This window comes from Rhinolophus sinicus, chromosome 16, assembly GCF_057876585.1.
Source record: "Rhinolophus sinicus isolate RSI-liver-muscle chromosome 16, RSI-T2T, whole genome shotgun sequence".
NCBI lineage: Eukaryota > Metazoa > Chordata > Mammalia > Chiroptera > Rhinolophidae > Rhinolophus > Rhinolophus sinicus.
In genome coordinates, this window is record NC_142516.1 from 6679140 (window position 1) to 6701185 (window position 22046).

The 22046-nt window shown below is 52.4% G+C and overlaps 1 protein-coding gene across 2 annotated transcripts; it reads right to left on the minus strand.

The window, feature by feature from the left end:
* Positions 1-373: 373 nt before the first annotated feature.
* On the minus strand, positions 374-17866 carry URM1 (ubiquitin related modifier 1). 2 transcript variants are annotated; one of them, XM_019728724.3, is made up of 5 exons: positions 17719-17866; positions 13540-13610; positions 3681-3762; positions 2193-2241; positions 374-1169 (listed from the first exon to the last, which is right to left on the minus strand). In XM_019728724.3, the coding sequence occupies exons 1-5, from the start codon at positions 17751-17753 to the stop codon at positions 1110-1112; spliced, it is 297 nt and encodes a 98-aa protein (XP_019584283.2). In that variant the 5' UTR covers positions 17754-17866; the 3' UTR covers positions 374-1109. The 2 variants fall into 2 exon arrangements, with proteins under 2 accessions (XP_019584283.2, XP_019584282.1); XM_019728723.3 differs by having other exon boundaries at positions 374-1870; positions 17719-17858.
* Between the last annotated feature and the right edge of the window lie 4180 nt (positions 17867-22046).

Sequence of the window (22046 nt, forward strand, 5' to 3'; positions counted from 1 at the left end):
TAGGCTAACCCTGTAAAGTTAGGCTATAGGGGGCCATTTCGCAGCCCTTGCTCTGTCTCTAACATGGAGACTCTGACCTCAGCACCTAGTGTGGGCTGGTCACACAGCTTCCGTAGCTATAGCACTTGGACCCCAACACTGGCCTTAATTTGCACCCAGACCATTTCCTACCAATAACCCCAACATGGCTGGCTGCCCCCACCCACAAAAAATACCCAGAGGGCCTTCACCTGCAGAGTGCTGGAGGGAGGCTCACCAGCCAGGGGGGTATGGGTCCTCTACCCCTTGAGAACGACGTTCGCACACATCCCCCACACACATCTGGGACAACCATTTGGCACTTTCACCCCAACAGAGTAAGAGAAATTTCACCTTAAATTATTGACATTTAATGAAAAGCGACATTTTGGGCAGGATGATGTTAATGCCCTATTCTTTTTTGTTTTGAGGTCTCCCTCCAGCAAACAGCTTTTTTCCAGCTCATAAGAAACAGGGGCTCAGCAGTCTTATCTATGCCACCCCCATTCTGGGTTCTGGGGCTGCTGGTTGCAGCTGGTGGAACAAAGCCTGGCCTTGGACAGACGGGTAGGGAAGTATCCTGGGACCCAGACTGGTCAGCAGACTGGCTCTGCCACCCCCTTCTCCAGATGGCCCTATCAGCTCACCCAGTCCCAGACAGAATGAGCAGTTCTGGGTTTCAACCTCTGCCCCCTTTTTGGGTGAAGGGCAGCTCTCAAAGCCCCAGGTTGGACCAGAGACCATAGCTGAGAGGCTCCGGGTACCACTGGTTTCTAAGGATAAAGCCCCAGGCAGGGCTAGTAAACAGCCTAGGCTGTTATTTGCCCAAGGCCAGCTGTTGCAGACACCGAGGCCCCAAGACTTCCAGAAGGGACAGAAGGAGGGGCGAACCACCCTGCTTACCAGGTGCTGCCTACCCCAGACTGCTTCCTGCAGGAGGTGGAAAGGGAGATGAAGTCTACATTTGTGCCCCTGAGTATGACTTGTTTTCAGACACTGTAAATATTCAGCTGTCGTTGAGGAGGAAACTGAGGCACACTGACCCTCTCAGGCCTCTGTGCCAGTCCAAGCTTAAGCCTACTCCCTCCTCTTCAGAATGAGCTGCAGTCAGCCTTTTGCTGGGGGAGGGTCTCAGGAGCCCATCTGGTGGCCTGTGGGGGGGAAGGCCAACCAGGGTCAAGGGCTGGGGATGGGGGGAACAGGAGGAGGGGTGTGGTTGGAAGAGCAGCTGCTTGGTGGGGGGGAGGGGGGCAGCACTGAATAGGGGACCCCAGCTGGGGTTCCATAATGACATCAGTGGGGGATAGGCAGAGCCCTCTGCTGTCCAGATGGGGAAACTGAGGCGGGGACTCCTCCAATGTTTGAGAAGTCATCAGTTATTCAAGACCATTCATCTTCCCCACGAAGACACTGTGACCTGGAGCTGGAGCGCCTTGTCAGTGGTCACTCAGGGTTTAGCTTGAGACACAGGAGTGGAAGGCAGCTGGGTCACCTGGCCCCCTCCACTCTTGACAAACCAAACGGGCACCCTCCCCCACCTCAGCTGCTGGGAGGAGCACTGGGCTCAAGCGCCTGCCCGCCTGCCTGCCTTCCCCTGCTCACGTGCCTGAGAAAGGCTCATTTTTAGCACCTGGCCTCTTTTCCCTGCCTGGAGGGAGCTCAGGGGACAGAGCAGGGAAGAAAGCAGCCAAGGGGGACAGGGAGATCTGGAAGCAGGGCCCAGGGGGATGTCTGATTGTTCTTTCTTCCCACCCCAAGGGCGCTCAGGCACAGAGAGGGGCCCTTAGCCACCATGCAACGTGGATATGAAGAGGACGCTGTCCTGGTCCTGAAGCTGGTAGTCCAGCTCACCCTGGTCCGGGAGAAAAACAGGAAGAGACCATCAGGGTCATTTTTCCCAGTTTTTCCCAAGGTGTCGGGAGGGGCTGGAGGGAGATGGGGCCTGGCTGTTTGGGAAAGGTAGAATCTACCAGCGGTCCAGGATGGAGGAGAGCTTACCACTTCCCCCAAGGACCCTTTCCTTCCTCACTCGGGGTGGGAGACTTGAATAGTCTCCGTTTGGAGGCTAGAGTGGGACAGAGGATAATCCAGTCCCCCTATCTGGGCCTGATGAAAGGCTTCCCTAGGAAAGCATGAGGGGAGCGGTTGGGGGAGGGCTGTCCAGCGGTACTGACCAGCAGTTCCCAGTCGGCATCGTTAATCAGCACAAGAATTCCTGGCCGCCTGTGGGGAAGATGGTGGTGAGTAGCAGGGAGCGAAGGGCAGGGGGACAGAGGCTTAGACATCTGGACTGCAGGAGTGTGGTGGGAGCCCTTCCTCCGGAAGTCCCGGTTAAAGGTCTCCCAGGAAGTGGAGGTAACAGTCTAAGTTGAAAGGAAACCAGATCAGATGGTCATGGTCTTGGGGCCAGATGCAAATGGGTGCAAATTCCAGCACCACCCCAGCCCTCAGGCAGGTCACTTTGTTTCTCTGGGTGTCAGTTTCCTCAACTAGAAATGGGGTAAATTACAGTGCCTTCCCCACAGGCGTGTGAGAAGTGCCTGCTTGCTGAGTCTGTGGTAGTAAACCCTGGTGGCAGTGTCTCCTTCCAGGGGCCTCGCCTCACCCTTCGAGGCCTCCTGCAGGCCAGTCTTGGCGAGGCTGCGAGCTCAGCTCTCCCAAACCAGGGCAGGCTGCCAGCGGCTCTGAGCACCTGAAGGCCCAAGAGCAGCCGTGCTGGTGGGAGGCTGGGGAGGCAGGCGTGTGGAGAGGTGCCGCAGCCTGGCTCCCGCTGGCAGTAGCCCAAGGAGCACTGCTGTCCTTGGGGGTGGCCTCCATGACTGGGGACTGTGACCTGAGCCAGGGGCTGGATGGCAGCCTTAGCCCCAGGACCTGCTGGGACCATCCGCTTTGAGGCAGATGGAATCCCACGAGTGCCCTGCCCACCGCTTTGACACATTAGGCTGGCCTTGTTGTAGAAGTAAAGTGACTTCTAGGTCCAGGGAACCTGGCTCCTTGCCTAGGAGGCTGAGCTGGGCCTGGGACAAGGACAGAAGCTTTGGGCCAGGAGTAGGGGCATCCACACTGGGCACAAATGTGCCTGTGTGTATGCAGTCACTCCCCGGCATCCTAGACCTGTGGTATCTACTAGCTACGTGTAAATTTAAGTTACAATGAAATAAAACTGAATATTTAGTTCCTCATTCACACTCACCACATTTCCAGGGCTCAGGAGCCTCCCAGGCCTAGCAGCTATCATACTGGACAGCACTGACACACAACATGTCCATCATCACAGAAAGTTCTATGGGTCAAGGCATCCTAGATTGTCAGGGGGTGAAAAGGACCTCGGACAGCATCTTTCCCTCAGAGCTTTCTGTACAGAGAGTAGCTGAGGCCCAGAGAAGTGAAGTAACTTGCCTAGGGCTCCACAGCAAGTCTGTGGCAACCAGGAGGAAGCCAAGTCTCTTGAGAAATTTACCAGTCTTCTGACCCGGCCTTTTGAAAAATTCCCAACAATCCCGTGTGGTAACAAGAAAAACGGACAGAAGCTCAGTCCTCAGAGGATAAGAGGACGCTAAGGGGACAAGAGGACACGGAGAAGGCTGTGAGTGAACCGAGGACGGGTTCACACCTCCTTCCCTCCGCCCACGCTCCTCAGGGAAGGGGAGAGAGGGACTCACACGCTGTCTCCCTGCATGAACAGCTCTGGCCGCTCCTTTAGCAAATTCTTCTTGATCCAGACAAGGAGGTTCCGGATGTCCCCTAGAGAGGAAGACACAGATCAGATTTCTGTGCAACCCAAATGATTCCTGAGCCCCCGGCCTTGTCTGGACTAGAAGGAAGTGAACATGAGGCCTCAGTGGGCCTCTTTTAGACCAGGGCCCCTGAACGTATAGATTCCCAAGGTGAGGAAATGGGTTGGCACAGGCCAGTGACCTGCCAGAGGGGTCTTGAGAGAAAGTGGCCCCTCACACTGGTGATGCGTTGAAGAGGCACCGGGGACTCAAGGCGGACAACAGGAGAAACGGCCACGTGCGCAGGCGCTGGGAGACAGAGCCCACGCAGAAGTCCTGCAAGATGGGCTGAAATCGCCACAGCTAGGCTTCTGAGAGGGCCCTACAGAGCGCCCTCCACCTTTATCTCTGTGGCCAGTCCCACATGGGAGGATTCGCCTTGCTCTTAGGGGGTCTGCATATATTTCCCTTTGTGAGGGAAGAAAAACAATTGCTGAGCTGATAACATCAGTTAATTTCCTCTGGCAGAAAGAGAGAAAGCTCCTTCACCAGCGAGAGACACAGACAAATCATTGCCCGGCGACTACCCCTTCACAGAGCCCCCCAACCCCCCACCCTGGGGGCAGCCACCCCGAAGAGGCAAGAGGTTCAGGATCGAAAGGGCTTCTCCTGCTCTGCTGGACACTGAGATCTGCTGCTTGTGGTTCTGGGACAGCCACTAAGCTCTTTGTACATCATGGGAAGGCTCAGAGCCACCTGGCCCGTGTCACCTCTCCTTTCCTAGGAGCAGGGTTCCAGGCCACGGAACACTGAAACCTGTGAACTCCACGAAGGCTATGGCTCTCAGCCACCCACTCGTCAAACAGACGGTCGGCTGAGGCTGCAGGAGTCCCTCCTCTTCCTGGGAGGACTGGAGGACCGCAGGCCCTGGGGACACAACTAGTCTCTGAGAAGCCAGTAGGGGCTCGGGGCCAGCCAGCTCCACCCCAAGTCAATGTCTCAGGAGGGACTGCTGTCTTGGACCCAGGCTGGAGACAAAGCTCAGGGGCTGGAGTCCGACCCCGCACGGAGGTGAGGGAAAGGCTGCCTGGGAAACGAGGACGAGCCCTCCCCAGTCTAGGCCCAGCAGCGCGTCACACGCACAGCACCAGCCCTGGACAGAATTTGTAAGGCGCTCTCACGGGCCTGCATGCCATCCCCCCAGCAGGCAGACAGGCTGCACCCTGGACAGACTAGTTCACTCTGCTCCATGCCAACTTGCCTGGCTCGTATGCCAGCAGAGCACAGGGCATGGGCAAAACATCCATGGACTACAACTGCCACCTTTCAGTGTTAATTCCTCCTTTTAAACAAAGCAGATCAAAGTCCTCATGGTCCCGGAGGGGCCGGAGGTGGGGAGCGTTGCCTCCAACTAGCTGCGGTCCATTTAGCCTCCTGGCTGGGTTCCTCCCCTGAGGCCTGGCTTTCAGAGGTTTCCCCTTGGCCTCCATCTTGGCACTGAACGGTGGACCGCCAGCACATACATCTTGTGGCCACTCGATAGAGCCGCCGGGGTCTGACACATCCATCAGCCGGTCCTGGCAGGCAGGGAGGCACTGAGGACCGGGAGGTGCCTGGCCTGAGGGCCCCCACTGCACCTCCACAGCCCTAGCTGGCTTCTACAGAACCAGACCCAGGTGGGGAACAGGAAGGGACTTCTGCTCCATTCCGGCAAGGCGGTGGGGGTGGTGGTAGTGGCTAGTGGTCACATTGGGGTCACCCGAGTGATGGCACCGTCATGGAGTCCCAGAGGGGTGGGCTGGGGGTGAGTCTGCTGCCGGTGCTGGCTCATTTATCATGATGCTCCTCTTTGCTGAGGTCATTCCCTCCCTCCTCTGCGCCCCCCAGGCCTGCCCACATTCTTGATAGCCTGTTACCATGGTGAGGCCAGTGCATCACCATCCGCATTGTTCCCCTATGCCTGGATTTGGGGGTGGGGAGAGATGGAACTCAAGGGTCCCTTCATAGGCTGCGAGGGCCACACGGCCTGGCCTGAAACACACCCCCAGGGACATCTTGCTAGGCTTGTTGAGGCCCAAACAGTATGCAAATGGCTCCAAGCCAGATGGTCTGCTTCCAAAGGCGTCCAGAGGAGAAGGAAGGGTTAAGCAGAGTCAGGGGCTGGTGGCCTGGGGATCCTCTGGGGAATCTCACTTTCACTTTCCCCCTCTGTGTCCTACTGCCTTCCCACTGCCCCTGAGGGTGGTTTCCCTCTTGGGATCCCACACAATCATTTGCAAGGTGTTTACTGAGCAAGTACTATGTGCCAGGTGCTTGGGAGAAGGTGCTGAGCAAGCCAGACAGAGCCCACCCTCATGGAGTTAATAGGGCAGCGGGAGAGCTGGACATTACTCACGTAATTAGTTGTGATCAATGCTATCTCCTTTAGATAGGAAAAGTGTAGGGTCAGGAAAAGCTTTTCTGAGGATGGTGCCGCTGAAGCTGAGGCCTGAAGGGTGAATAGGGTGGGGTGGGGGAGCATTCAGGCAGAAGGAAGGGCAGGATGGAACTGGCAGGTTCAAAGTGACAGAACAGAGAAGGTATGAAGATCAGCATGAGGGAGGCTGAGCGGCAGTCAGGCAGCAGATCCTACAGAGCACGTGTGGGTCCTGACGGGGGGCCTCCTGAGGAAGAGGCCTCTGCCCCCTCATGAACCTCTGGGGATTTACCAAACGTACGCTCCGAGGGCGCTGAGCCCACACTGCCACTGCCCGTGCAACTCCAATCGACGACATCACCATCACTGGAGTGTGTTCTGAGGACTCGGCACAGGCCACAGGCCACAGCACAGAACCTCGCACGCAGCGCCATGCCCCTCCCCACACGGTGGCTCAACTTGTGGACAACTATGGAGGGACGGAGGGAGGAGAGGTTGCGAACAGGGCCTCCCAGGTCTGAGTTCGACTCCATCACTTCTGATTATGTGACCTTGGCTAAGGAATTCCATGCGCCTCAGCTTCCTTCTTTGCATGAATGGGAATGATATCAGTGGGAATAAGACTGGGAATGATATCAGTGGGAATAAGACTGGGAATGATATCAGTGGGAATAAGACTGGGAATGATATCAGTGGGAATAAGACTGAGAATGATATCAGTGGGAATAAGACTGGGAATGATATCAGTGGGAATAAGACTGGGAATGATATCAGTGGGAATAAGACTGGGAATGATATCAGTGGGAATAAGACTGGGAATGATATCAGTGGGAATAAGACTGGGAATGATATCAGTGGGAATAAGACTGGGAATGATATCAGTGGGAATAAGACTGGGAATGATATCAGTGGGAATAAGACTGGGAATGATATCAGTGGGAATAAGAATGGGAATGTATCAGTGGGAATAAGAATGGGAATGTATCAGTGGGAATAAGAATGGGAATGTATCAGTGGGAATAAGAATGGGAATGTATCAGTGGGAATAAGAATGGGAATGTATCAGTGGGAATAAGAATGGGAATGATATCAGTGGGAATGCTAAGAATGCCTGTTGTGAGGATGGAATAAGAGGGTTCATGCAGAGCTCTCGGCACCACGCCTGGCGTATCACGCTGTACTTCTTCTACGATTCAGAAGAACCTGTACCCTTTGTGCTGAGCTTCCACACTCTGTCCAAGGGCCTGGCACCCTGGGGAAATGCTCAGACCGCTCTGGAGGGTGGGGTACAGTCAGTCAACCATTAATCAGACCGTGCTGGGACTGGCTGGGGCTTTCTGTGAGATTCACTACGTTTCCTTCAGAAGTCAGACAGGGAAAGAGAGGATGGAGGGATTGGGAGAGTGGTGCGGGGCCCCAGACCCAGGCCTCCCCTCCATTTTGGATGTTCAGACCCCTAAGATGCTGGCAGGGCAACCAGGTAGAAGGAATCTCATTCTGAGGCGGTGGGTACTGGAGGCCAGACTGCCGCTGGGCATGCAGCCGCAGAGGAGGGAGAGGGGCACCCTAATAAAAGGTTTCCAGCACAGGAAGCCTCGGGACCTGGCCTGCCCATCTGGGGAGGAGCAAGCGATGGGAGCTGCTCCTCTGTGCAGTGGCTAAGGGTTTGGATTCTGGAGCCGGAAACTGTGTGCTGATGGCCTTAGGGAGGAGGTCACCTCAGCTCCCTGAGTCTCAGTGTCATCCTCTGACAAACGGTGATAATAGTCTAACCTGCAAAGAGTGCTGTGAGGATTTAGGCATAAGGTTAGCAGTAGGCCCAGCACGGGAACACACAGGACAAACGTACATTTGCCCAGTGACTTAGTCCTTAACCTCTGGGCTGCCAGAACCTCCTCCTAAAGGCTGCTGGCGACGGGACACCACGCATGCACCTTAGAGATATCACCTACGAAGGCTCAAACCAGAGTCCCTCGACCCAGTGGACTTGGTCGTCGTCTGGGGACGCTGACCACCCAATGTGGCAGGACCCCCGATGATGTCAATCCTAGCTCCTCAGGCTGAAAGAGAACAATCTCAAGGTCTTATCTGATATTGAATCCTGGCTGTAACAGACCCTCAGGCAACCTCTCTTTGAACGCCCCAGGGAGAGCTTTTCTCCCAACCACAAATCTGTCTTCCAGTCACTCCCACTGAGCCTGGTTAGTCCATGGGGACCCTGCTAACAAATATGTCCCCTCGTCCCCATGCCCGCCCTGCAGATTTGGGAGAAACGGATCCCGAGTCGTCCCTTCCATAGGTTAAACCACTCCTGTCCCCACCAAATCCACGAAACAAGGCTCTTGGGGGGGCCTACCCCAGGCCCTAGTAGGAAGGGAGAAGAAAGAGCTGGGACCGGGGGAGTAAGAGAGGGTAGAGGGAACATCAGAGGGTCCATTTACAAGTGAATGGGGGTAAGAATAGAGCAGTTTGTGAGCTAAACTGGCCTCAGAAGGAGGTTTACAGATGTGCGAAGGGACGCTCCTCATTGTTTAATTAAGCAGAAAGTGGATCTTTTCAAAAGCAATTTTGCACAGGGACTGGGAGGGGTGTGGGGGAGAGGAGGGCAGTGGGGAGGGGATCAGCAAACAGGCCCCAGAGCAGAGAAAGGAACAGCTGGCCCCAGAGAGGCTGTGAAATGCATGCTAAGCAGTTTAAAGCGCCGGGAGCTTCTCAGCCACCCTGCAATACAATGGCAGGGCAGAGGAAGAGGGGCAGGAAAAGGTAAGGCAGACGCGTCTCCTGGGAGGGCGGGGGGTGGTGGGAGCACAGGGCAGGTAATGCCCATGTTGGGAAAGTCTGTCCCCCAACATTTTGGGTTTGCTTCAGGCCACTGACCAACCATAGGCTGGAAGCCTTGAGTTAAGGATCCTAGAAGCATAAAAGCCAGCCCCCAGCGGCCACAATACCCAAAGCTGGTGGGTGCCTACCAACACCAGCCAATCAAAGAGATGAACTGTTCCTCGGAAATGGCTGTTAAGACGTCCCCCCTACATGCACACCTTCTTCCTCAGTCAGCACACCCTGTTTCCCAGAGCTGTATAGTTAGATCTGGAAGCAACGTTTCCAAACTGTAGATGTCAAATAGATAACCGGCTCAATGAAGACGAAATCAAGCCCAACCTCCCATTTTACAGATGGGAAAACAGAGGCCCTTGGAAGTAACTGACTTGCTATTGTACACTGCCAGGGCTCCTCTCTTGCAGTCTCACCCACTTTGGCCTCACCCATCCTCTTCTCCCAAGTGGGCCTGGTTGGAAGCTCTCCCCTGGCCCAGGACCCAGGGCCCTGGAGTCCCCTTGTTTGTGAGGCTTGTCACAATCCATAATCTTATGGCTGCTATTTTCTCTGCTGGAGTCTCCAAGACCTGCTTGGCCAAGTGGCAGCCCCTGGGCTGGGAAGGCTGCCAGACAACAGATCTGGGCACGAGCTTGGAGGACGAGTAAGACTCTCCCAGTGGCAACTGCTGGGCTCCCATGTGCCAGGGTAAGGCCTGGCAGCTGCCAACCAGCAATGCGGCTGCGATGTGACCCAAGCCTCTGGGCACAGCAGGGCAGAAATGGGAACCAGAGGCAGAGTCACAGCCAACGGCCCAAAGATTGAGCAAAGGGGCCATTTCAGATTCCCGACCCTGCTTCCTTTCTTTTTATCCCAGAGAGGGGAGGATAGGCCCCCAACTGCCCTGTAAGCAGTGGGTGGTGGAGGAGGGATCAAAACCCTGGGTCTTGGCCCAGACTCCCTGCGTGAGTAACGGACTCTTCCTCCTCTCCCCTCCTCTCCCCTCCTCTCCCCTCCTCTCCCTCTCTCTCCTCTCTCTCCTCTCTCTCTCTTTCTCTCTCTCTCTCTCCCCTCTCTCCCCCCCCTCCCCCCCCTTTCAGGTTTGGTTTCTTTGATGATAGATAATACCTACTGGGGTCATTACTAAAATCAAAATACGAGGTGTGATCAAACGATATGGTAAATGTTTAAATAAATAAAAAACCCTCATTACAGTAAAAGACATATTGCCATAATCCCCCTCAAAATACTCCCCTTCACTTTGAACACACTTTTCCCATCATTCTTGCCACTTTCTGAAGCAGTTCCGGATGTCCTCTTTGTGAGTGTCTTTAGTTGCGCTGTCGTGGCTGCCTTGATGTCTTGAATCATTTTGACTGTGGAAGAACCAGAGGTCGCACGGTGCCAGATCCAGTGAATAAGGTGGATGAGGACACATCATGATGTTTTTATTTGACAGAAACTGCCATATACCAGAAGCGAAGTGTGACACGGAGCGCTGTCATGATGGAGGATGATTTACTGCACACTTTAAAACACACCTTCTGTCAACCATAGCTCACACCCAACTGACTGCACTGAACAAGCTGAAACTTGTCACACACTGTTACTAAGGTTTGACACACAGCTTCCCGTATTGGGAGATCCCTGCCTTTCTGTTGGATAGACTCGGCAGTAGCAGTCACCGTATTTTCACCGTATTTTGTGATCACAACGGAAAAGCTCCGTGTCACACTTCGCTTCTGGTACAGCAATTTCTGTCAAATAAAAATATTACAGTGTGTCCTCACCCACCTTATTCACCAGACCTGGCACCGTGCAACTTCTGGCTCTTCCCCAAAGTCAAAATGACCATGAAAGGTAAACGTTTTGAATCGATTCACGACACCAAGGCAGCCATGACAGTGCAACTAAAGACACTCAGGAAAGAGGACTTCCAGAACTGCTTCAGAAAGTGGCAAGAATGATGGCATAAGTGTGTTCAAAGCGAGGGCAAGTATTTTGAGGGGGATTAATGGCAATGTGTCTTTTACTGTAATGAGTTTTTTAAAAATGTAAACATTTACTGTATTGTTTGGGCGGCCAGTTGGCTCAATGGTTGGAGCACAGTGCTCATAACACCAACGTCGCCAGTTCGATTCCCACATGGGCCAGTGAGAAACAACAGCTTGAGTTTGGAGCTGAGCTGCTAGTGGACGGCCGGTTGGCTCAGTGGTTGGAGCGCGGTGCTCATAACACCAAGGTCGCTGGTTTGATTCCCACATGGACCAGTGAGCTGCGCCCTCCACAACGAGACTGAAAAAACAACGACTTGACTTGGAGCTGATAGGTCCTGGAAAAACACACTGTTCCCCAATACTGTACAATTTAAAAAATAACAATAAAATTAAAAAACAAACAAACATTTACTGTATTGTTCGATCATACCTCGTAAGTAGCTGTTGAATACATGAATATAAATGAATACAAGTGTACAAACTGGAAAGTACACTGCAGGCGTGAGATGTTACGTGATTCAGGGAGCCTTTTAGGGTAAATGACGCCAGGTGAGTGGCACTGTGCAAGGGCCCTGGAGGCCCTGAAATCTTGCTTCTGAATCCCAGCTCTGCCATGTAAATAACTGTACAACTTGGAGTTAGACCCTTGACATCTCTGAGTTTCCACTTTTTAAAATGGGAATAAAAATGACAGCTACCACCTAGGAATTTGTGACAAGTATTTGCACAACCAATCGGGGCCATGCCACACTCAGCCTGTGCTCCATATGACACTGGCCTTCCTTTTGTTCCTTGGCCACCCCGAAGGCTTCTACCAGGGAGCGTTCACACGTGCTACCCCCCTTTGTTTGGAATGAGCCCCACGCACCTCTGCTCTCCCTCCAAGTTATGAGGCTGGCTCCTTTCCATCCTTCACTTAAGCCCATAGTCACCTCTTTAAAAAGGACTCCCCTTACTACCTGTTGTCTCGCTCAAAGCACCCTTTTGTTCTCCTAGTGCCAGTCAACCACTGGTCCAGTCACAGTCACACACATAGGGGTTTACTTCTTTGTTGCCTGGCTCCACTTCCATGACAATGTAAGCTCCATTTGGGCAAGAACCGGCTGTTTTGTTTTGTTCACCACTGAATAGCCCGCAACCCAGTACAGTGCCTGGCACAAAGGAGGCACTCAAAACACTATGTGACAACTACAGGAAATAATAAAGCACTTCCACATCTGGCACTTGGTGAGCGTTCAGCCAATGAACGAATGGAAGGTGCTGGAATTATTAAACTTGGGGACATTCGTGCCAAGCAAATGCAGGGAGAAATAAATCATAACTTGTGATATTTTAATAACTTTCCAGCCAGGTTTTTCAGGCTGACTCTTTGAGAGGCTTCCTCTGAAGGCCAACTGTTCCCTCCTAAGGCTGCATGGCCATCTGTCAAACTAAGAAATAGTTGCCTTTATCACCCCTGGTCTTCCTCCACCAGGGACACACACAATTCCGCAATCCTGACGTTTAACCCTAGTCTCATGCTCAATGCTAGCTCAAGGCGGGCAGTGCCCTGTTCCTTGGTGAGTGTCCCCCAGCCTCAGTGTGTGGCACACAGACACCCCTGTGCCACTGCTCTCCAACCCAATGGAGGCTCAGACAGAGCACTGGCAGCCAGTGACTTTGGGCAATCATTATTTGATTCCTGACGGATGAGGGTCCAGTTCTAGAAGAATTCTGTCAAACTCACTGACCATTTTCTACCGCCTGCCTGCAGGAACCTCAGCCTCCCACCTCCTGGTGACAGATTTCCTCTCTTCCCCAGAAGTATATCTCAGCCCTAGGTGTGACCGGCTCTGGGGCCTGGCCGTCCTGCACTTGCTCGGACCCAGTGCCAGGCCTGTGGGGACCTCCACAACTGTGATACCTGCCCCTGCGTCTAGGCCACACTGGTAGTTACCCAGCTGGACCTCTGTCCACCCCCGAGTTTGAAGGCAGGCACTGGCTCTCGTTCACGGCTGTCTCTCCAGTGCCTGGTACATGGTCTGCCACACAGGAGGTGCTCAGTGTATCTTTGTTAAAGAAAGATGAACAAGTATTTGAATGCACAACTGAGAAAAGCCCACTGTCTCCCTTAGTGAACCTCCCTCGTGGCTGGATATTTTCTTCTCATCTGAATCCTCTCACCATAACGCGAGCCCACCACGTTGCTCCACTCCCAATGAAGGCTACCACTTTCATCAAAGCATCTCTCTGCTGTCATCTACTAATAAAGAGGCTCCTTTTAGCAACCCTGAGAGATAGGAATCACCATGGCCAGTGCACAGGTAAGAACACTAAAGCTCAGAGAGGGGAGGCCACTGGCCGAAGGTCTGAGGGAATTTCCAGGAATATAGAACCCGCGCTCCTGAGGACTAAGGTACGCCATCTCCCTCTTACAAAGCTGGCTGATCCTAGACAGGATGGGCGAACGGAACCCTGGTGGTCGCTCTTCCCTCTCCCACTGGCCAGGGAAATCCGACCCATTCCCACTTGAAGGGACCCCTGTAGACTCCTGCCCAGTGTAACCCAGCGGGGGGCTCAGACAGTCCATACTCACAGGGCTCCTTCTGTCCAGGCAAGGTCACCTGATGTTTCTTTACACCGTCGAACAGGAGCTCCGCGCCACCTCTGCAAAAGAAGGAGGGCCAGAGAAAGACAGCCGGGTAAGCTCCTACAAATACGAGGCTAAGACTGAAACCTGATGCAGAGCCCAAGGTTCAGGAACACCCTGGGTACCAGTGACTGATTCTCAAACGTGACTTTCTGAAGTAGTAAAGCAGGGTGTAAATAACCTTTTTTTTTTTTTTAACCAATAATTAAGTACCCGAGTTTGCAGACTCTTGTTTTTACTCCTCTGCTTTCTCTAGAAGCGGCTTGGTATACAGGTTCAGGTTTGGGGCTGTCGGCCTCGAGATGGAAACCAGGCTCCACCTCTGCCTGACGCCCAGACCTTGGGCACGCGACTCTATGTTCTCAAGCCTCAGTCTTTCCATCTACAAAAATGTTGAGAGGCCACCATGAGGCATGCTGGAGACTCTGTATGTGTTGAGGGGCTTCCTCTGGCCAGGTGAGGGTTTGAAATGTCCCTGCTTGTGCCACCCACGGCTGGCCTGGAGGGCACACCACAGTGCTGGAGGGTAAGAGACTCCACCAGCCTTAGCAATAACCTTGCCATTTACAAGGCCATTCTTCATCTAATTTCATCCTCAGGGCTTCCCAGGGAAGGAGGAAGGGAGGAAGACATTATTAACTCCATCTGATGGAGAAGCAGAGGCCTGAGGAGGTTGAGTGACCTGTCCAAGATCACGGAGGCAGTGGCTCAACTAGGCTTTGAATTCTAACTCATTTCTGCTCAGCCCCAGCAGCCTTGGCAGGGAAAACCAAGACTCCCCAAAGGTCAGGAAGCCCCTTGAGGGCAGAGTTTGGTTCACTTCTGTGTGCCAGCACCTGGCCAAGGGAAGGCTGGGACAGCAGAGATGCTCAGAAACAAGACCAGAAGCCAGGGCTTATGATGTGGACCCCAGGGCTCTTTCAGTGCCCCACAACTGCTTCTCCCTCTGGGTCTCCTGATTCATCCCAGACTTCACGTGGAACTTAACTGAGAAGGCCTTAACAGGCTTTTGACGGATGTGATGCCTCCCACCCCACCACCCTTTCCCAATTTCAGAGAACAGAGATGTCCTGAGACCATCCACTGGGAGGCAAAGGCAAGGCAAGCATTGTCATGGAGGAAACATGGGGCGACTGTCATCGAACAAGGTCACGCTTTGTTGATGCAGAAATGTGGAGGGGGGAAAAGAGGCCCATCTGTGGCCGCGCGCAGGGCCATTTCAGCTGCAAGCCCACACAGAGCCTCCATTTATCCCCTTCCAAGAGCCTCGTTCTCTCCTGGGTGGGGGTTGGCACATGCAGCAGCTGGGGTGGGGGAGGGCCACAGGCGAGGGGCTAAGGAATTGGGGGTCAGAGAAAAGGGGTGGGAGTTGGAGGCACTGGCACCCAGGCAAACAACCAAGAATGGCCAAACCTGGTGGTGCCAGGCTCAGAGGCCGAGGCTGTTTTTCCCTTTACAAAATGGATGAAGGGAGAGCCAGTCTGGCTCAACGAGTGACCTATCACAACTGGGTTCACTAGCCCCAAGGGAGGGGTTGGCGTTTCTGCTGTCAGCACATCTGGAAGGAAGAAAGGTGAATGCCCCTTCTCTGGAGTGATTCAAGGAAGCAGGCAAAAGGCCTGTTTTGGCCCCAAGAAAACCAAAGCCAGACTCTCTATCTCTGATAGGATTTGCTTTTCAAAGTCAATTAAGGACTTACATCGTAAGACACCTCATCTTCCCTCCACTCCCCAGTTCTTGGTAAGAGTGTTTATTGGTATCAGTAATTGGTATAGACATTCCCAAAACTGCCCTCACTTTTTCTAGTTTATCACCTTTTTATCTTCTATTTTTATGTCTCCCCTCTACTTGTTGGAATGTGAGCTCTGCCTAAAACAAGGCCTCGCACACAGCAGGCACTCAATTTGCCATAAGTGAAAATGCCCACTTCTTCTCTAACTTCACTGGCATTCCCTCCCTTTGCCAATACCTCCCAGACTCAGGAAGGAGGAACTGGGAAAAAGAGGACGGAATCTCACGTATGGACCACAGGGATACAAAACACATCTGCATTACATATGCTGACTCCTGTGTGACCGGAGAAAATGCTCTGCTAAGGCCAGTTCAGGAGGCAAGGCAACGGTGGCAGAACTGGTCACGGACAAGAGAGTGAAACGTGTGAGAGATCTTCTGGAGAGTCTATCAGAGCTGGTGGGGCTGGGAGGACATCTGCTTGGGGGAAGAGGCCATGTCCGAACCCAGACTCTTCAAGGATCTGGGTGGCACGTGGGAACGAACGGGAGAGAATGACGGGCAAGGCAGCTTCTTTGCAAATCTGCTCAGGTTCAGGGTGAAGGGAATCTGCTGAGATACATATGAAATAAAAGAAAGGCCAGGGGCAAAAACATACATTGAGAAAAGGACAAAGAGAGAAGGAATCTGGGTTTGGCATGCATCGTGGGCACTCTTGCTTCCTGAGAAGCTGCCATTCTCATGGGACACTGGTGGTGGGCAGCGGTGTTAGGTGGTGAGTAAATGGGTGAAGGAATGTTGTCCTACCTTGTTGGGGTTCACTATTGCTCTTGGAAGTAAGCGGGGGCTGAGGCTAGAGATGCTCAGATCAGAAAAGGGGTAAATAAGCTAGTCTGTCAGTACTGAGGGCAAGGACCATATCTTCCTCACATGAGTTCCTCAGTACTGTGAGCACAGTACCTGGCAGACAGAAGACATTTCTGATGAACAAATACCACGTCTGACTCAGTGAGAATAAAAGGTAAGTTGGCTGCAGATAAAGCTTAACATCAGCAATGTGCAACTTCTCCCTTTTCAACTCTGCTGAGGCTGGTCAAATCAGTAGGGATTCTCCTAGAACCTCCAGGCCATGAGAGGCATCGCTGGAACAACGCTCAGTGAAGCAAAACAGCCAGGAGTCCAAACCAGTACAGTTCTAATTGGATCCAAGGGGCCAGACAATATCACCAATTAAAATGCACTTAACATTCATGAGACTACCCCCTGCTGAGACAGAAACGCTGAACACTGGAGGGCATGGACAGAGTTCTATTTATCTTTGTATCTTCAGTGCCTGGCTCACTGCCTGGCACATGGTAGGCACTCAATAAATGACTGGAGAATAAACTACTCAATGAAGGGAAAACATGAAAGAAACTGAGGGTATCCAATGAAAGGAAAGGCATTTATGGACAGAGGTTTTATTAACAGATTCCCCTTCCAGACTTTTCCTTTCCACACAAGCCTTGGCTTGTTTATCTTCAAACACACACATGCATCTAGTCCCAGCTTTTCCCCGTGACTCTGGAAATTACACCACCCATCTCTTACGGTTTCTTTGCCTTCTCTCTAAGCTCTGCAGTTTCTCTCAGCTCCGAAATTATATGACAAACTTTTTGTTTGTAGGAGATAGAAGACAGTGGCTTGAGGAGACATCCTCCCTCATCTTTTTCTTCAGTTACTGGTATGTGTGCCCCAGTTCCTGCACTTTTCATTTTGTTAGTACTGTCAGGGTTAGTCTCTTCCACTGCGCTATCTCACTTATCTCCATATCTCCACCTGACCTAGGATCTGCAGAAAGCACTTAGCAAATTACTGACTGTCTTAAAAAGGGCTCAGGTTTAACACTCCCAAATCTTGGCAAAGAGAAAGGAAGTTTCGTGTTGGCCGCACATCCAACCAGAAACAAGGCTTCGAGAACCGTGTAAGTGGAACTTGCTGCCCAAAGGAAAGAATCGGGGGTGAAGAGTGGTTATGCTCTGTTCTAAGAGATCAGGTACCAGACACACTGGTCTGGTCCAAAACGGTATTGGCAAAGAAAGTAGAGAAGCCGCCTGCTAACCGTCACGCCTTTTGAGTACAGCAGGGCTCAGGGCACCGAGGAGTGTCCGGAGGGCACCGAGGAGTGTCCGGGACGCACCTCCACGCCCAGCTTTGCGCCTCTATTCCCGGACATACGGCCTCGTCGCCAAGGGAGACCGAGCCTCTCAGACCCTCCGAGGCGGGTGGCGTAGCTCAGAGAAGGCGCCAGGAGCCTCGGAGATTAGGTCGTGACAGACCCCAAGGCAGAAGGAGGGGAGTTCCGGGCCCAACAACTTCAACCCATCCCCATGGCACCCCAATTTTGTGACTCACCCGAACTCCACCTCCACTGACAAGGGCGCTGCCATGTTGAGGAAGCCCAGCTCACAGGAAACTCCCTCTAACTTCCGGCGCTCCCGCCCCACTTCCGGTATCCGCGGCCGGAAGGGGCGGCGCCCAGGGAACCGTCCCTCTTAGCTATTGAAGGAATTCCTGGATAGGGAAGGTCGCCGGCGTTGTTGGAGTCTTTTGAGTTGGTCATCTTCTGCCCTTTAGGGACCGGGCTGAGGCAGCGACTTGTACGAGCCACAGCTCGGCGGAGGAGAGCCCCCGGCATCTTTGCGCAGTGACCGTGAGCCACGTTACTGTTTATCTTGGATTAGTTACAAATCTCTTTTCAGTCCGCACACCGCTTGGGCGAGCGCGTCCACTCTTCTCAGTTGAATTATAAGTGGCCCCCAAATCTTTATTTCCAGCCCAGAAATCTCTCCCCTGAACTATCGACTCACTGTCCAACCACCCCCTTCGCTGTCGACTTGGGATTTAACTCATACAACAGATACTGATTGCACGTCCTCCATGTGCCAGGCATTTTGGTGGGAGCTGTGGGTACACGGGCGAACGGGATGGACTAGTTCCTTGCCTTTAGGGTACTCACAGTCTAGTGGGAGAAACTAACCCTGATCAAATAAGCATGCCAGTCTTACTAACAAATGTGAGGTCTCAAACGGAAAGAGATGAGCTGGAGTTAGCGGAACTTCAAAGAGAAGCGGACTGGACTGGACTTGAGCTGAGCTCTAAAGCCTGAATAGCATTAACTAGGTGGTTGTCATGGGAGAGAAACCTGGAGGAGCATTCCCAGTGTGGGGACTAGAAGGTGCAAAGGCTCTGGGTGGGAGAACATGCTGGATCACCAAGAAAAGAAGGTGGAAATTGGGGGGCAGGGGGCCTGGTAAGAGATGAGGCTTTAGAAGGGTGGGCAGGCGCCAAATCATGCCTTGTGAGCCAGGTAAGAATTTCAATCTCTGTTCTAAGAGCAATGGGAGGCCTTTGAAGGGCTTTGGGAGGGAATCATATTAATAGTGTTTTTTTTTTTTTTTTTAAAGATTTTATTGGGGAAGGGGAACAGGACTTTATTGTGGAACAATGGTCAAATTGTTGTCCTTTCAATCTTAGTTGTGGGGGGTTATGTTCAGCTTCAAGTTGTTGTTCTTTCAGTCTTAGTTGTGGAGGGCGCAGCTCAGCTCCAGGTCCAGTTGCCGTTGCTAGTTGCAGGGGGCACAGCCCACCATCCCTTGCGGGAGTCGAACCGGCAACCTTGTGGTTGAGAGGACAGGCTCCAACCAACTGAGCCATCCGGGAGCTCAGCGGCAGCTCAGCTCAAGGTGCTGCGTTCAATTTTAGTTGCAGGGGGCGCTGCCCACCATCCCTTGCGGGAGTCGAGGAATTGAACTGGCAACCTTGTGGTTGAGAGCCCACTGGCCCATGTGGGAATCGAACCGGCAGCCTTCGGAGTTAGGAGCACGGAGCTCTAACCGCCTGAGCCACCGGGCCGGCCCAATAGTGTTTTAAAATAGCCTTTCTGGATGCAGTGTGAATGGTTTGGAGGGGAACAAAGAAGGAGATAGGGAGACCACTGGAGCCTGTTACTAGAAATAGAGTGAAATGGATGTCCCAGGGTATCTAAACCACACTTCCAAAATTGAACTCAGCGTTGGCAGAGTATGGTGGTGTAGCCTGGTGCTTAGGGCCGAATGACGTAATAGTTAAAAGTTTGGCGTTCAACTGCCAGCTTGTATCCAGGTCCCACCACTTCCTAGCTGTGTCTTTGGGCAAATCCCTTAACATCTTTGTGCCTCAGTTTCCTCATCTGTAAAATGGGGGTAATAACAGCCCTACCTCATACGGTTGTAGTGAGGACTAAACGAGTTCTTGGCACAGTGCCTCTTTCCCAGAAACAGGCTCTCCCCTGTGTCTCTGATCTCAAGTGTACTACTGCCACCCACTGAAACACCCACGCAAGAAACCTTGGACATTGTTCTTAATTCTTCTACATCTAAACAGTTACCATATTTGGATTTGTCTCCCTTCTAAGCTGATATTGCAACCCCACATTCTTCCACCACCATCCCATCACCTCTCACCTGCACCCACTTTGCTGGCAACCTGTCTCCTACCTCCCTCTTTCTGGCTTTGGCTTCACTGGACAGTTCAACCCATGGGCACCCTGAGCCCCTTCAGTGTACCAGGCACTGTCCCAGGGCACTGACAAAAGGAGGACAAATGAGACACAGTGCTGGTCCTCAAACAGTGCAGAGGAATCCTGTGGTAAAATAGAGAGGCCCTATGTTCACCATACTATGTGGGTGGGCACGCCCCCTCTCTGGAATTCAGTTACCCCAGTCTATAAAGAAGGTTTTGGACCAAATGATCTCTTAAGTTCCTTTCAGCAAAAATTTTCCAGGATCCTTCCACTGGACCCAGCTCCTCCAGGGCAGAAACCATGCCTGATTCATCTTTGATCCCTGGCTTGTGGTAAGGAGCTTTGTACTGTACATTTTATACTTTGTACTGCAGGGGTTTGGTAAATGCTTGCTGAATGAATGAATGAATGAATGAACACATCACTCCCCTGCTCAAAGTCATTTAATGGCTTCTCTTGGCCAACAAGATACGGGCCTTCCTAGAAGGCATTCAGAGGCCTTAGAGCCTCTGTTCCCAGCCCACCGCTCTGATTCTGGGAACTGCCACCTCCCAGCGCTGGAAGGGGAGAGTTAGGGAGCATTTGAAGAGCATCATCCATTTGATAAACATTCATTGAGCACCTATTAAGTGCAGGCCCAGTGCCTGTGCTGGGAACACAATGGTGAACAAAACCAGTGATGAGTCAGAAAAAGAACAAGAAGGAGTCTGGGAGCTACAAGAATAAGCCTAAATACCTACTGATGACTCAGAAAGAGTTAATAAGAATGCGTCTGGGAGCTGGAAAGAATAGGTTTAAAGATTAACCACTTAGCTCTGAGTCTCCTAGCTAGCACTACACTTGCAGGCTGACAAACACCAGGACAATTTTGGGAGGAAGCCAACTGCAACAACAGTTCTCAGAAGGGCCAGCAGTAATGGTAAACAACTGCAAGATAACTAGCTCCCTGTATCCTGCATAGAAAAATATAAAAGCCCAGCTAAACAGTAACCCGCTGCAGTTGTCTATTCTAAGACTCTGCGCCCGGCAAGCCAACCCCTCTGTCAGTATTTCTCACTACCTGCGGCAGCCTTCTTTAGACACTGCCACGGGCACTCTCTGCCCAACTGTGGGGACAGAGCCAGGAATGGTTTCCAGGCTCTCGCCCTCACGTGGAAAGGTGCTCATTCAGGTAGTAAATGGCCATCACCTGTGATTGGGTGGCTATCAACTGTGGCCAGTTGGCCGTCAGCTATAACCAGTAAGCCATTGGCCACTAATATAACTGCTGTGACTACGCTAGCAGCAGATGGGGGGGTAGCAAGAAGATGGTGGCTGAGCGAACAAGAGCAGACTCCAGTTAGCACGGCAGATTGCAGCTAGCGAGTGAGGTTGGTTGGCAGAGAGAAATGGATGGCAGGTTGCGGATAGTGTGGCTCCTGCTTCCTGTGTTTCCAACCCAGCCACCAGTGAGAATATAGTGGTATGACTCCCCTATCTATGGCTCCGTGGGTGTTCCTTTTTGGACTCACCGTGTCCTGCGTTCTTATGTGGGGAGCGGGAGCTGAGACCCCGCATGACACCCTGCATGACACCAACCCTCAATAAAACTGTCCCTGCTTTCCTACTTTTCTGAGTCTTGTGAATTCTTTGACATTCTTTCTGCAAACGACCAGGGGTTAATTCTACACTAATACAACCAATAGGTCCTTGCCCTCCTGGGGCTGATGTTTTAGGAGACACACATATAAAAACTGACCACACAGTGAGATCAGTGTTATGAGGGAGGAACACGACGGGCTTGTGGGAGCAGGAGGAGGCCCCTAATCCAGCCCTGGGATCAGGGAAGGCTTCCCAAAGGAATTGTGGGAGGTGGAGGTGGGGAGGGAGAGGGCCATGGGAAGGCCAGAGGCATTCCCTTCCTCCCGGAATAGGAATCCTTCCTACATCTCAACAGGCAGGGGTTCCTCCAGTTTCTCCTTCCATTGCCCCAGAGACTGGGAGCTCACTTCTGGGTAAATCAGCCCATTCTTAATGCCTGGCTTTCACTCTTAGAAAGTCTTTCCTTCTGACCCCAAGCCTACCGCTCTCAACCTTTCAATTAGTAAGAATAATAGTTTATTATATTCATTTAATGAGTATTTATTGAATGCCCACTTTGCACCGGCCAGGTGCTTTACATGCGTTACCTGATTGATTC

What these genes read in the sequence shown, in the direction of transcription:
- URM1 (XM_019728723.3), bottom strand. Translation starts at nt 17,753, where the DNA reads ATGGCAGCGCCCTTGTCAGTGGAGGTGGAGTTCGG. An exon ending in TCAGTGGAGGTGGAGTTCGG is followed by an intron (nt 13,611 to 17,718) that starts GTGAGTCACAAA and finishes CTTCTTTTGCAG; the next exon opens with AGGTGGCGCGGAGCTCCTGT. An exon ending in TTCATGCAGGGAGACAGCGT is followed by an intron (nt 2,242 to 3,680) that starts GTGAGTCCCTCT and finishes TCTTCCCCACAG; the next exon opens with GCGGCCAGGAATTCTTGTGC.